This window comes from Chelonoidis abingdonii, chromosome 13, assembly GCF_003597395.2.
Source record: "Chelonoidis abingdonii isolate Lonesome George chromosome 13, CheloAbing_2.0, whole genome shotgun sequence".
NCBI classification, from domain to species: Eukaryota; Metazoa; Chordata; order Testudines; family Testudinidae; genus Chelonoidis; species Chelonoidis abingdonii.
Genome location: NC_133781.1, coordinates 3,315,804 through 3,329,533, shown reverse-complemented (window position 1 = coordinate 3,329,533; position 13,730 = coordinate 3,315,804). Strand labels below are relative to the sequence as shown.

Genomic DNA, 13,730 nt, shown 5'->3' with positions numbered 1-13,730 from the left:
CCTGGCTGGTGGCAGCGATATCAGATCTAAGCTGGTAATTAAGCTTAGAGGGTTCATGCTAGCTTCTCAGTTTATGAACGCTAAGGTTCAAATCTGAGTAGGAAGCTATGACACCTGCTGATTTACAGCAACTGTCAGGATTATCTTGCTAACTTCATTAATCATTATTAATTGTATTGCAGTAGCATCTAGGGATCCCAAATGAGATCAGGGTCACCACTGTGCTGGGCACTGTACAGATACAGAATAAGATATAGCCCATGCCCCGATGAGTTTCCAATTTAAATAGGATCTGATCCTCACTCTTCTGAGCTCCTTCTGGAGGTAGAAGAATTAGCCTGTGGAAATTAATTACAATCCATTTTCTGGGAATCAGGGCCTCTCATCTGAGATACACCTTCAACCTTAACCGTTTCCTCCTAACAGTGGTGGTGGTGTTGTTTAGGGGGTGAGGAGGGCTAAACTAGTAACCTAGGGAATCTCTAACATACTAAAGCAAAACTCTGTATAATCCTCCCAGGATAAGAAACCAAAGGGAAGGACAAATTAATCTGGCACTAAAATGATGCAAAGGCAATGAAAGCTAAATAGATCTCCGAATCTTTATTTAGTGTAGCTCTCCTCCGCCCTTTGTCTGTTGTTACTCCCCTCTCTGGGTTGCATATTGTAAACTTCTAGGACAAAAGACCATCCCTTCTTCTATTTCTATAAAGTACCAAGCATCCCAATCATGCTGAAGATATAGTAATTTGTTACAATGACCATTCCACCATTTTTAACTCTGGGCTGGGGGGACCTGGCATCAAAACAGATAGGAATCTGCACACGGAGTGGGAGGGACAGATTTTGCTGGGGGAGGGGTCATTCCTCCAGCATCCCCGTAGACCAGGGGATATGACGATGCAGTCACAGCACTAGATGTTTAACCCCTTAGCTGTGTCTAAACCTGCCCCCATGAGTGGAACCAGTCCTGGGAAGGGGAGGCACAGCAACACTGTGTGTGTGTGTGTCTAGACAAGTAGCTATGCTTGTCCCGCAATATAGAAAACCCTGGAGAGGAGGAGATTCACAGATTTAAAGACCAGAAAGGGCCATTATGACCATTTAGTCTGACCTCCTGCCTAACACGGACCAGAGAACCTCACCCAGGGATCAATCCATATATTAGCACCACCAGTATTATGTTCCTGAATCTGGGAAGTGTGGAGGGGACAGACTCTCTCAAATGGGTTCTGGGGACTATGGGACTGATCCCCCTGAAGGCTACAGAGGAGGGGAGAATCTGACTCAGGCAGCTTAGAGACACACCTCCTCCTCCTCCCCACCCCACCCCAGCTTCTAACACCAGAGGGTGCAGGGATCCTTACCCAGTGAGATCACATTCTCATAGTTCTCCTGCATCTCGTCCGTGGGATCCAGATTCACTCACTCACTGCCCCTCAGTGGAATACACAGCCGCCTCCTCGACGGTAACCAGTCCCTGAAACATCCAGAGACCCTCACTCAGAACCTGCTGTCCCAGCCTCAATCCCACCAGCTCAGCCACAGGAACCCTAAATCAGTCCCTCTGCTCTCTCTCTCTCTACATGTCCCTCCTTTAAAGTGACGGTCATACATTCCCATATGATTCTTTCTAGCCTCCCCACCAAGCCAACCTGGTGAGCACCAGACTGTCATCTCCCCCGAACGGCTGCTCTGGCCCTATCAACATAGTAAACCACTGACAGCAGGGATACAGGATCGGGGCAGGCTCTATATTCTAACGGAGCACAGCCAGGTACATCATGAGCTCTCTGCACTCCCATTTCTCTTGTCTCCTTTCTCTTGGTAGCACTAGGAACCATGTTTGGGCTATGGCAGGGCTGAGAAGTTTGGGGCTGAAACTTCCTAGCGATGATGCTCTAAGTGAGCCCAGCCTGCCAGGGAGGAGCTGGAACAAAAAGTGGATGTAATTCTGCAGCCTCTCATGGGGACAAGGGCGACTGGGGAGGTTTCAGAAAGGGCTTTAGTCAATTTCACACCCCTGGTTCCCCCCACCCTTTCCCTGCAGACAGACACTCTGCAACTCTGGAACCACGCTCAGTCCTTTTATTGCAGAGCAGATCCACCCTATATTAACTCCCTATATTAACACATACCCCTCCCCTCAAGTAACAGAGTGTCTGAAACAAATGCTAGAAAAGTGCAGAATCAAAGGTGCCATTTTGGGCAATTCCTAGGGCTGCCAATTTTCATTGGAGGTACTCCTGGAGGTTTCCTCACATGATAGAATCTTTAATTAATGATGAATCTTTAACTCCTGGAGGGTTGGCAACCCTAGGCAGTGGTTCTCAGCCAGGGGTCTGGGGCCCGCTGGGGGGCCACAAGCAGGCTTCAGGGGGGCTGCCAACCAGGGCCAGTGTTAGACTTGCTGGGGCCCAGGACAGAAAGCCAAAGCCCCAACGCATGGGGCTAAAGCCTGGGGTTCCAACCTCCGCCACCTGAATCAAAGCCTGAGCAACTTAGCTTCGGAGGGCCCCCGGGCAATAGCCCATCTGCTACCCCCTAATGCTGGCCCTTGCTACCCCCCTAATGCTGGCCCTGGCTTTCATATGCAGAAAACAGTTGTTGTGGCACAACTGAGTTTTTATAGCATGCTGGAGAGCCATCAGAGAGAGAAAGGTTGAGAACCCCCGCCCCTAGGGACACCCCCACGGCAGCGCATCCCCCCAGCAGCGCGGGGACCGGGCAAAGGCAGGAACTGGCTTTTCCTCTCCCTGCCCCTCCCCTTCTCCCCAGGAAAGTCAATGTGCCCCGGGGTGCTACAGGGAATGGGGCTGGGCACCTCCCTCCCCACGGATTGCTCCTGCTGCCCCTTCCCGTCTCCTTACCCTTCTTCCGTCCTCCGGCGGGGGGCACTGGCTTATTGTTGTATTGGTCGGGGGCGCGCTGGCTCTGCCCGGAGCAGGGTGGGCTGGGGCAGGCGCTAAGGGCAGGCAGAGCCGGGGTGTGTTCGGGCGGGCAGCAGCAGCGGTGCTGGGACTCCGGGGCGGTGGAAAGCAGCCCTTGTCCGAGTCACTTTCCTGCCCATCCCCAGCACTTTCCCCGAGTTCGCTCGCTCTCAATTACCTGGAGCTTCCGGTTCAGGGAGCTGATGTCGGACGGCAGGGGCCGGGGCTTCCCCGGGCAGCTCAGCGCCGTGAGAAGAAGTCCTACAGCGCCCGGGTTTGTTGCAGCCCGGGTTGGGTATAGGGAAGGACACAGGAAGGGGATGGAGCAGCTGAGAGTGGCTGTATCTAGGTGCTGGCTGGGAGGAGGAGAGACAGGAAGGGGGGATAATACAGAACAGAGGGATCCCGCTAGCCCATGGTGGGGCTGCCTCTCTTTCATTACAGCTGCAAAGAAATCCAGCTGCCTCCATTGTGAGCCGGGAAGCTGCGCTGTGCTGGGGAGGTGGGATCTTGCCAGCCAGGGACTTTCTCATTGTTGCAATTGTTCGCCCTGGCGTCCTAGCGCTGCCCCGGGCTCTGCCGACATCAGCTCCCGCCGCAGCCTGCAGGTAACTGAGAGAGACCCCGGGGGGAAAGGGCTGGGCAGGAAACAAACGCGACCCCTCTTCTCTGCCAGTCCCCTCCCTGACACCCCCAGGCTCTGGCTCCCCTGAGCCCCTGCAGGAGCCGAGCCAGCCAGCGGAACAATAGCCGTTAGCCACTGGTTTATTAACCGAAAGTTTGGTAACTCCCACTGGTACTAGCAAAAACTTGCCCCACGGGGAATGATTCCCGAGGTCACGTTGTCACTGGTGGCAAAGTGCCTTCCTGCATGCTAGGGCTTTTGTTCGGAGGTTTCCTTTCGGCGCTGATCTTTTCTTCTTCAGCCGCCCTGTTAGGAATAGCCTCGCTCGGTAGAAAGGGTGGGATTTCTGAAGACTTTAGGGAGATCGGCGCCCGACTCCCATTGCCTTTCAAGGAGAGTTGGGCACCTCTGTGTCTTCTTCCCCTTCGGAATCTAAAGCCACATATGCCCCAATCCCTGCACCTGCCCTACTTGCATCTCCTGCTGCCTGCACCTGTAAAGATTTCAGGTACTTGTTTTAGCAAATCATCTCCCCTCTTCCAGCCAGCTGCCATTAAAATGCATGCATGAGCTTCCCCACCTGCCTTGTCCCTCCCCGTCACATCCTCAGCAGGTGTAAATCAATCTGCCTCCCTTGGCTTCAGTGCAGCCACAGTTGATTTACACCAGATGGGGATCTGGTCCCCAATGTTTTATAGATACCCAAACTCTCACTATATGAAACTTTGCAAAAATGTTTAAACCTTTTTATAAACCTTTAAATGTTCACAGATTCCATCAAGCAGCATCTGCGAATGCTTTTGTGGATGGCCATCTGTTTCAATGGGGTTGGGTCATGGTGAAAGGCCATGGGCTCTGCCCCACTGAAGGTCAATGCATACCTCAGACTGGTGCAGGAGGCAGCAATCCCAGGCCCTTATGGGATTGTGGAACTGAGAGGGGGGATGCGTCTTGTTTCAGGGGCTGGTGGCCTTTGATGTCTGTTTATCTTACCATGGATCAGTGGGCTGCTGTGGATCCTGATCAGAAACCTTTGTGCAGGGGTGGCATACAGGAGAACGATGATCCTCTGGTGACTCTGAGTAAGTATCCCGTGGAGGCTGTGGGGTATTTGCAGCTGTCAGGTCAGCTTCTGAGCAAGTTTCTGCTGTGGACCCTTCCACAGAACTCAGCACAGAACAATGGGAAGAAGGATGGTTGTGCGGTGAAAGGGATGGACTCCTGAGGACAGAGGAAAGGGACAGGCTTCCACAAGAGAAGCAGAGTTTGTGGGACATCTAGGCAAGAGTGAGGATGAGAAGACAGGGCAAATGCCTATCCAGTCCCGCTATTGACTGAGGTCTCTCTAAGGGAACTAGAGGAAGAACCATGTGTCCCAGGGCTCAATGAAAAGAAGAGCCCGAGAGGTGAGGAAAGACTTAAATCAATGTGGGATTCCCCTTCAGCTCCCCTAGGATCATGTCTCCAGCAGGTGTATCCTCTGGGCTTCCCATCTGCCCAGCCTGACACCTGGCAGTATCTCCCTTCTCCCTGAAGCTGCAGATGGGAAGTGGAGATGGGGGGGTTGTCCACTCCTCTCTCTGCTCTAGGGAAGGGTTTGAGGTGGGGGGAGGGTGGATTTGGCTTCTGGTCTTTCAGTGTTCCTCAGCAGTTATTTGGGTTTGTTCCTCCGCTCCCTGGTGCAGGGCCTCACTCCTGTGCATATTCTTTCCTTACCCCAGCTGGGGACAGGGCAGCGAGTGAGACCGAGGAGGAGAATCCTGGAGAGGAAGGGCCTGAGATCGTGGAACTGGATCCAGCGTTGCTGGGCAGGCCGGAGGGGGCTGGGGCCAGGAGCCTGGAGGAGCAGGGCCCAGCCTGTGAGAGCCTGCGCTGGACGGTGGTGCAGCAGATCGACTCTCCCGGAAAACTGATGCAGCGGCGGGGCAAGTCAGCTGGTGCCAGCTTCCAGAACTTCAAGAGCATCATCGTGCTGCAGAAGAGCTACGAGTGTGGTGAGTGCGGCAAGACCTTCAGCTGCAGCTCACACTTCAACAAGCACCGGCGCACCCACACTGGCGAGAAGCCCTTCCGTTGCCTGCACTGCGGGAAGAGCTTCAACGTCAGCTCCAATCTCTACCGCCACCAGCGGGCCCATGCCGCCGAACGGGTCTGCCCACGCCCTGAGAGCTCCCCACCACCGGTGCCAGCCAGTGCCCCTGCCCCCGCTACCCCTCGGCCCCGGGGGCTGCCCTATAAGTGCGAGGAGTGTGGCAAGAGTTTCCGGCGCAACACGGAACTGGTGACCCACCAGCGGCTGCACACGGGGCGCCTGCCCTTCCAGTGCTCCCACTGCGGGAAGAGCTTCTCCTGGAGCTCCCACTTTGACCGGCACCAGCGCATCCATACCGGTGAGAAGCCCTACCAGTGCCCCGAGTGCGGGAAGTGCTTCAGCCGCAGCTCCCACCTCTACCGGCACCAGCGCACCCACGCCGGGGGCCGCTCCTACATCTGCACCTACTGCGGGCGCAGCTTCAACAGCACCCTGCACTTCGACCGGCATCAGCGCACCCACACTGGTCTGCGTCCCTACAAATGCACCCTGTGCGGCAAGGGCTTTGGTGATGGGCTGGCCCTGGTCAAGCACCAGCGCCTGCATCTGGGGGACGGGCCCTTCCACTGTGAAGAGTGCGGCAAGAGCTTCGGGGCAAGGGCGCAGTACGCCCGGCACCGGCGCAGCCTGCACAGCACTGCCGCTGGCAGCACCGGTAGCGAGAAGCCCTATCGCTGCAGCGACTGTGGCAAGAGCTTCTCCTGGAGCTCCCACTGGGAGCGGCACCAGCGTATCCACACCGGGGAGCGCCCCTACCAGTGCAGTGACTGCGGCAAGCGCTTCGGCCGCACCTCCCACCTCTACCGGCACCAGCGCACCCATGCTGGCGGTCAGCCCCATGTCTGCGCTGACTGCGGCAAGAGCTTCAACAGCACCCTGCACTTCCACAAGCACCGGCGGGCCCACGCTGGTGAAGCCCCCTGCCACGCCTGTCCCGACTGTGGCAAGGCCTTCGCCGATGGCTCCGCTCTGGCCAAGCACCGGCGCACCCACACCGGAGAACGGCCCTTCCCTTGCCCCCAGTGTGGCCGGCGCTTCAGCGTCAGCTCCCACCTGTACCGCCACCTGAGGAGTCATGCTGAGGAGAAGCCACTGGAGGAGATTGCGTCCTACTAGAGATCAGCTCCTCTTCCCCCTTTGCTTGGGAGAGGAATCCCCCATGCTGGAGGTTTAGCTCACTGGGACCTGGCCGCCCCTCTCTGGGCACGGGAGTGAACTCCGTGCACTACCAGCCAGAGCATTAGTGGGGCTTTCCTCACAGGGACCTGGCTATGGGGATCGCTGACCCTCAGGGGTAGCTGAGACCTCTAGGAGAGCAGCAGGCAGCCCTGTTGTGGGCACCTTGGGGCCACAGGAAAGGGCTCAGTGTAAGGTCCCAATCTGGAGCCCCTTGAAGGGCTCCACATCAATGGGGTCTGGATCAGGCCCTGAGGATATAGGTAGATAAGGTAGATTAGGTAGGTAGGGTAGGTAGGAGGTAGAGCAGAGTGGTGGCAGTGCTAGGGGGCTGGGTGGGGTGGAAATAAGAGAGGGAAATGGTGTGGGATTGAGGGTGTATTACCCTCTCGCTCACTGTGGTGTAAATCAGGAGTAAGCCCACTAGAGTCATTGGGGCTGATTCCCCTCTCACTCACCCCAGTGTAAATCTGGAGTAACCGCATCGGAGTCACTGGGACTGATTCTCCTCCCCTCACCCTTGTGTAAATCAGGTGTAGACCCACTGGAGTCCCTGAGACCAATTCCCCGCTTGCTCACCCCAGTGTAAATCAGGAGTAGCCCCACCGGAGTCACTGGGGCTGATTCCCCTTCTCACTCACGCCAGTATAAATCAGGAATAGCCCCACCGGAGTCACTGGGGCTGATTCCCCTCTCACTCATGCCAGTATAAATCAGGAGTAGCCCCACTGGGGTCACTGGGGCTGATTCCCCTCGCTCAGCCCAGTGTAAACCAGGAGTAACCCCACTGGGGTCAGTGCAGTTACAGGAGTGTGAGGCGACTCAGGCACTGAGCACCTGCAGGCTGGGGCGAATGAGTGATCAGAGATGGGTCAGGAGGCAGTATCTGGGGATCAAGTAGGTGGGGCAGGAGATGACAAGAAAGATGGGAGCCAGAGGGGGAGGGGAAATGAAGTGTTTGGGGATCAGGGTGGCTGTGTGGTGGGCGCAAGAGAGGGCTGTGGCTGATGGAGGACTGGCATGTCTGTGGACTGGGCTGGTGGGGCAGACCATGGCACTGCTAGGGGTCTCCAAGCTGAGGAGGACGGGACCAAGTTTACTGCCACTCCTTTTCTGGGTTTCCATGCCCTATCCCCTGCCTCTTGATCAACAGGACCCAGAGGAGAAGAAACTCTGCCACATGGAACCCCCCGCAAGCCATCTCATCCAGGAGGGGAAATGCAGGGGACTCAGCATGGAGAGCCTGGGAGGGGGAGAGAGCTTGGTTGTGTAACGCGCCTGACTCCAGCAGGAATGAGACAGAAAACCTTAGAGTAGTATGTGATTAACTTGCAGAGTTCACAGCTACAAGAGATGACTGGGGCAAACAGCTCAGCAAAGCCCTCTGCCAGCTCCATGAAGCAGTCTGGAGCTGTTGACTTCCAAGTGACTTCCTGCATGTGTGAAAATCTCCTTTAGACACAAGCCCCCCCAAGTCCCGATCCTAATTCAAAGCATGAGGGACAAGAACCCGCTGTCATCTGGTCTAGAGATATAGAGGGGTTGAGTTTCTGTAAAGGAAGGAAGCTAATCACTCCTGAAATAAGCTATCCAAACTGAGGCTCAGAAAGTCGTGACCTTCATCAGCTACGCTTGTTGGAAGGATCTTGGAGGTATTTACATACCAGAAAATCTGTTGTTAGAGGTCAGATTCTTTGTTGGTGTCAGTTGGCATCCAGAGACTTCTTCCCATTTATCCCAGGTGATAAGTTAACTCTTTCTCTACAGTAGGCTTGGGCGTTGTCTGCACATCAAAGTTGACTTGCTTTATAACTCGATGGGTACAGTTAACATCATCATCACAGCAAATCCCAAAGGGGTGTAACCTCCCTGCAGATTGAGCGCTACCCAAATTGATTTGTAGCTAGATCCTCTGGATGGTCTGTACACTGGTGAGCTTATCAAAGTCTTTGATGACCATGCGATCATTGGCTGTGTAGCAGTGTTCCTTGGTAACTGAACTCTGTAATTCATTATTACTCCTGAGGGCATTCTGTGCCAAAGAAAAATTAAAACTCTGCACACAATATTTTAAAATTCTGCAAATTTTATTTGTCAAATAAATGTGGAGGCTCCAGCATGGCATTGTGGAGCACCGGCCACTGGCTGCACAGAGGTGGGAAATCACTGTACAGCTCCCTCCTGAGACACAGACTCAGCGGTCAGGCTGTACCCAACTCTGACACAGCACAAGGACAGGGCCTGCCCCAGAAACACCCCATGGCCCTGCCCCTCTTTTACCAGGTGTACCGGGGAGGGTGGGTCTTGGGAAGATCTGGATATGAGTGGGTCTGGATGCATAGGGGTTTGGTGAATGTGGGGAGCAGCTCCCTGTTCAATGATTCCCTCCCCCTGCAGCTGAGGAGCAATGAGTGTAGGAAGTGGGGGGCAGAGGGGAGCTTGCAGAGCTTCTTGCAGCTGGAGGAGAAATCTGGAGGTGAGTCTGAGCTGGCCCGTATGCTGTGCAGGGGAAGGGGAAGTCCCGTGCTCCCTAGCCCAGACTAGCAGCTGAACCAGGCACAAGGTAGGAGTCACCAGCTGGGTCTTCCTCAGTTCTGCCCCACAGTGATTTACCGCTCTGCCAGCTGCCCAGAACATACTGCTGGGAGGGTTCATGACCTTTCTTGTGGCTTCCCTTTGCTTCCCCATCAGAAAATCATTTTTCTGCAGGGAAGCAAAGAAATTTGTGGGGGACAAATTCTGTGTATATGCAGTGGTGCAGAATTCCCCCAGGAGTATTCATTAGTCTTTCATCCTAATAATACATCAGTACCAAGAAAGCCACCAAAACTGAACCAGGACTGATGGAAGCAGTTGCTGGGTTTGGCTACAAATATCCTCATTGCTGATCTTGTCTCTACACTTGAGATGGAGCAGTTGGCGAAGATCATATGAGTTATATTGGTACAAAGGTGCCTTCTCTCAGTATAATTGTTCCCATAAAGGAGGGGGAATAAACTCTACTATCATAAGACATCTTTATGCCGATATAACTGCCTCCGCACTAGGGGTTGTTCCCACTGTACTATTCTGATGGAAAATCAAACCCCTATCCGATATAGCTAATCTGGTCCAAAAACTGTGTAGACAAGGCCTGAAAATGTCCCACTGCTGCTACCACTGGTTCTGCTTTTCTGTTGGTGTGAGAAGTGGGAGCCCTAATGTAGACAGAGTGCTTGTGGCTACCAGCATGTTAAGCACTGTTCTGTGTAAGCCAGTTCTGTGCATGTCAACACAGTGCTTCAAATGCTGGTCTGTTCGTGGAGCCCTTCCTAAAGTAGTACTCACCCCATTGTTACCACAGGTGGAGCTGAACTGGCTCTCACAATAGTGGGAAATGTTGGACAACAAAGCCTATGTCCTTCATGGAGGCAGCAGCCCTTTCACACGGGGCCGGTTGGGAAGCCCCAGATTGGGTGATCCTAACTGGGCATTAGCTTTGGCTGGACGCTTGGTCACCTGGCTAGGTTGAAGCGACACATGCTACTGAGCGGTGGCCCAAGCAGAAGAGGGCTTTTGACTGGAGTTAAAAGTGACCTGCAAAGGGATTTTGCTTTCTTTTATGCTTGTTTTTTATGTTAGAAGTTCTGGTCTAGTTTACCCTGGAAGACTGTACAGTGCCTGGGGAACCAGTGAAGAGAGGACATCCCGAGAAAATGGAAATTGAGCAATTGGAAGGAGAAGGGATTTTTGATTAGCCTATTGTAAAACTCTTTCTTTTTGCATTCATACCTGTTTCACTCCAGTATCCATACAACACCTGTATTGATGTTAACGATCATGGGCAAGCTTTTCAAAGGGGGCTGTCTAACAGTGGGTTCCTCTGCATATATTTAGGCACCTAAATAATTATATTATTTAATATGTAATTTTTAGGTGCTTAAATGTGAATTCCGGAGCCCAGCTTTAGGCGTCTCAGCTCAGAGATGTTGCAACAAAGACTTGCTGTTGATATCGCTAAGGCCCCAACAGGACATCTAGCCTAGCCAGGGGAGATGTGGCTGGACATGCCTGACATTTCAAAGGTAAAAAACAAGCAGCCAAAAAGAAAGATGTATACTTCTACCTCGATATAATGCAACCTCATATAACACAAAGTCGGATATAATGCGGTAAAGCAGTGCTCTGCGGGGGGGGAGGGGGGAGTTGCGCACTCCAGTGGATCAAAGCAAGTTCGATATAATGCGGTTTCACCTATAACACAGTTAGATTTTTGGCTCCCGAGGACAGCGTTATATCGGGGTAGAGGTGTAGTTACAAAAAATGCAATCTTTCCAGCCTTTGCTCTACGTCGCCAGGAACCAAAGGTACAGGTCTGGTTTTGTTTTCCAATCCACTGCAGGTCTCCTTTCAGCCATAGAATCCTAGCTCCAGAGCAAGGAGCCCAGGCAGAGAAGTAGTTTAGCATGGGGGCTTGAACCCTGAGCCTGTTAGCTAGAGTTCTGAGAATGATGTTCACTTGACATAAGCTCCACTGCCATCCTTGCTGTCCGGTACATCTCTGGTCAAGGGGAGCTGAGACTGTGTGTGTATTGTGAATAAAATAGACTGGGGGGGGAAATATCCTGGGTCTGTGTTCAGTTATTTCTCTGCTAAAGAAGGGATTAGCCCCACTTTCCTAACAGTGCCTTGCAGGGTAGACTAGCAGCACTGTGGTTAAATGGCTGGCCTAGAACTAAGGAGATCTGGGTTTAAATCCTGGCCCTGCTACAGACTCCTTGGGTCCTCAGTTCCCCACAATGGGAATAATACTTCCCTGACTCTCAGGGGTGCTGTGTGGAGAACTTAATGTCTCTGAGCTACTCAGGAAGTACATATTTATAGCAAGGGCCAGTGGGTGTAATGGGCATAGCTACTTAACGGAACTGTGCCAGTTTATACCAGTTGAGGATCTGATACAAAGGGGCCTGATTTCCCCACTGTGGTTGGATGGTTAGCAGAATAAGGCAGTCGTATTTCAAAATAAGAGCTCCCGTGCCAAGGTTTGTGCTCATTTATCAAAACCAGTTTCAATTCACACCTTGTTATACTGGTGCAACTTTCTGGTGTAGACTAGTCCTCAGTGACTTCATACATACAGACAGTAGCTTTCAAAGAGGACTCCTTTGGGCCTGAGTCTTATTTACACTAAGAGCTGGTCTAAACCAGTTTAATTAAAGGAGTGCATATAAACTGGTTTAGTTAAACCAATGCAACCCCCAGTGTGGATGCTCTTATTTCAGTGTAAAGGCAGCTCATGTCTAAACATTAGTCACTTAATAAAAATCCCATGAGATTTGTTTCAGCAAAGGGGGTGATGTTTAGGTGGTGGTGACGTTAGCAGTCAGCATGCATGGTTTAGACACAGCGATGTCCATGTCTGAATTGCTCCCAATATTCACAAGATTGAGCAATTCACTCGCTTTGAACACTAGAGGTCAGCTTACCTCAAGGAAAGTCCCTCATTCAACACATGAGGAAGCCAATTGACTTCAATGAAGCTGTTCCCACACATTAAGTTAGGGGTGTGCTAAATACCTTGCTGAATCAGGGTCAAAAAGAGGATCTGATTTATATAGCCATAGATTTTAAGGCCAGAAGGGGGTTATTCTGATCATGTAGTTTCACCTCCTACATCATACCTGGGGATTCCTGCATCCAGTCCATAACTTGCAGAAGAGTTAGAACAGATGGTTCAAGGCAGGTCGGCACTGCAAATTAAGGTGTGATTGCAGCTTGGGAAGGCCCACGCATGGCTAACAGTCGCAGTGAAGACACAGCAGCCCCAGTACAAGCCCACTACGAAGTGGCTAGCCTGCCCCAGGGTCCAGGTTGCCATGCCTTCACAGCTGTTATCCTCTCTAGCTAAATTAAAGCTAGCACCAAGTCTGTTTACCAGGCTGTAATTACACCACCAGTTGCAGGGTTGAGGTATCAGAAAGATTTAGGCACACAGATCCCATTGACTTTCAATGAGACTGGTGTTCCTAAACTGCTATCATCTGCTCTCTGCAAATCAACTGTCTTTAGGGGGATAGTTACAAAAGCACCTAGTCTGAGTGATAGAGGATCCACTGCATCCTTCAAGAAGCTGTTCCAATGGGTAATTGCTATTAGAGTTAAAAATGTGCACCTCATTTTTGGTTTGAACTTTGCCAACTTCAACTTTCAGCCGTTGGATTTCAATTTGCCTTGAGACAGCGTAGACCATGATCACTGTATCTTTTAACCCTCCCCTTAATAAGCTAAACAGATGCTGCTCCTTGGCATCCCATTTTAAGGCCTGTTTTCCAGGTCTTGAATCATTCTTGTAGCTTTTCTCTACATCCTCCGCGACCATTCAACATCCCTTTAAAACTGTGGACACCAGAACTGGACACAGCAGCCCAGCAGTGATCTTGCTAATGCTGCATGTCAGATAATATCACATCCCTATACCTACTTGCTATTCCTGTTCATACATTCAAGGATTGCACTAGCCCTTATAGCTATAACATCACACTGGGAGCTCATGATAAAGTAATTTTCAAAGACTCTGCTTCTCAGGGAACAGATTGGATCTTTAATTATTTGTCCAAGAAAGATCAAGAATATTGAATGAAGGTGATGTCCCTTCGCAATAACACAGAGATTCTTCTGTTTCCAGAAGGGTGAATCATAACTAGAACCAGTAGAAATGTTTCATTCCAATTTTTGTCTAGTGAAATTTCTCCATTTTTGAAAGACAGAAATGTTCTTAAAAGTATTTTGACAGTCTCAAAATTATCCATTTGTTTGAAATTTTTTGATGGAAACATTTTCATTTAGCATTAAGTATTTTCCGTTTTAATTTACTTTTTTGTTTGTTTTTCAGATTTTATTTCCCATTGCGGGGGTGGGAAGGAGTTAG

At 51.6% G+C, this 13,730-nt stretch overlaps 2 protein-coding genes across 7 annotated transcripts in view; one reads left to right on the top strand and one right to left on the bottom strand.

Moving 5' to 3' along the window:
• The window catches only part of LOC116824976 (uncharacterized), a 42,398-nt gene extending 39,207 nt beyond the window's left edge, over positions 1-3,191 (bottom strand). For 3 of the 5 annotated variants that reach the window (XM_075071956.1, XM_075071958.1, XM_075071960.1), the window contains exons 1-2: positions 2,871-3,119; positions 1,368-1,480 (exon numbers count right to left, since the gene is read on the bottom strand). In XM_075071956.1, the coding sequence (XP_074928057.1) occupies positions 1,368-1,401 (34 nt within the window). In that variant the 5' untranslated portion in view covers positions 1,402-1,480; positions 2,871-3,119. Of the gene's footprint in view, positions 1-1,367; positions 1,481-2,870 lie in introns of all 5 variants that reach the window. The other 2 variants (XM_075071957.1, XM_075071959.1) reach the window with 2 other exon arrangements.
• Positions 3,192-3,266: 75 nt separating this feature from the next.
• Positions 3,267-11,423, top strand: LOC116824947 (uncharacterized). 2 transcript variants are annotated; one of them, XM_032780591.2, is made up of 3 exons: positions 3,267-3,538; positions 4,516-4,637; positions 5,277-11,423. In XM_032780591.2, the coding sequence occupies exons 2-3, from the start codon at positions 4,532-4,534 to the stop codon at positions 6,761-6,763; spliced, it is 1,593 nt and encodes a 530-aa protein (XP_032636482.1). In that variant the 5' UTR covers positions 3,267-3,538; positions 4,516-4,531; the 3' UTR covers positions 6,764-11,423. The 2 variants fall into 2 exon arrangements, with proteins under 2 accessions (XP_032636482.1, XP_032636481.1); XM_032780590.2 differs by having other exon boundaries at positions 3,276-3,538; positions 5,241-11,423.
• Positions 11,424-13,730: the final 2,307 nt, after the last annotated feature.

Coding starts and splice junctions, on each gene's coding strand:
- LOC116824947 (XM_032780590.2), top strand. CDS start 4,532: ATGTCTGTTTATCTTACCATGGATCAGTGGGCTGCTGTGGATCCTGAT. Junction 4,638..5,240: donor TGATCCTCTGGTGACTCTGA/GTAAGTATCCCG, acceptor TCCCTGGTGCAG/GGCCTCACTCCTGTGCATAT.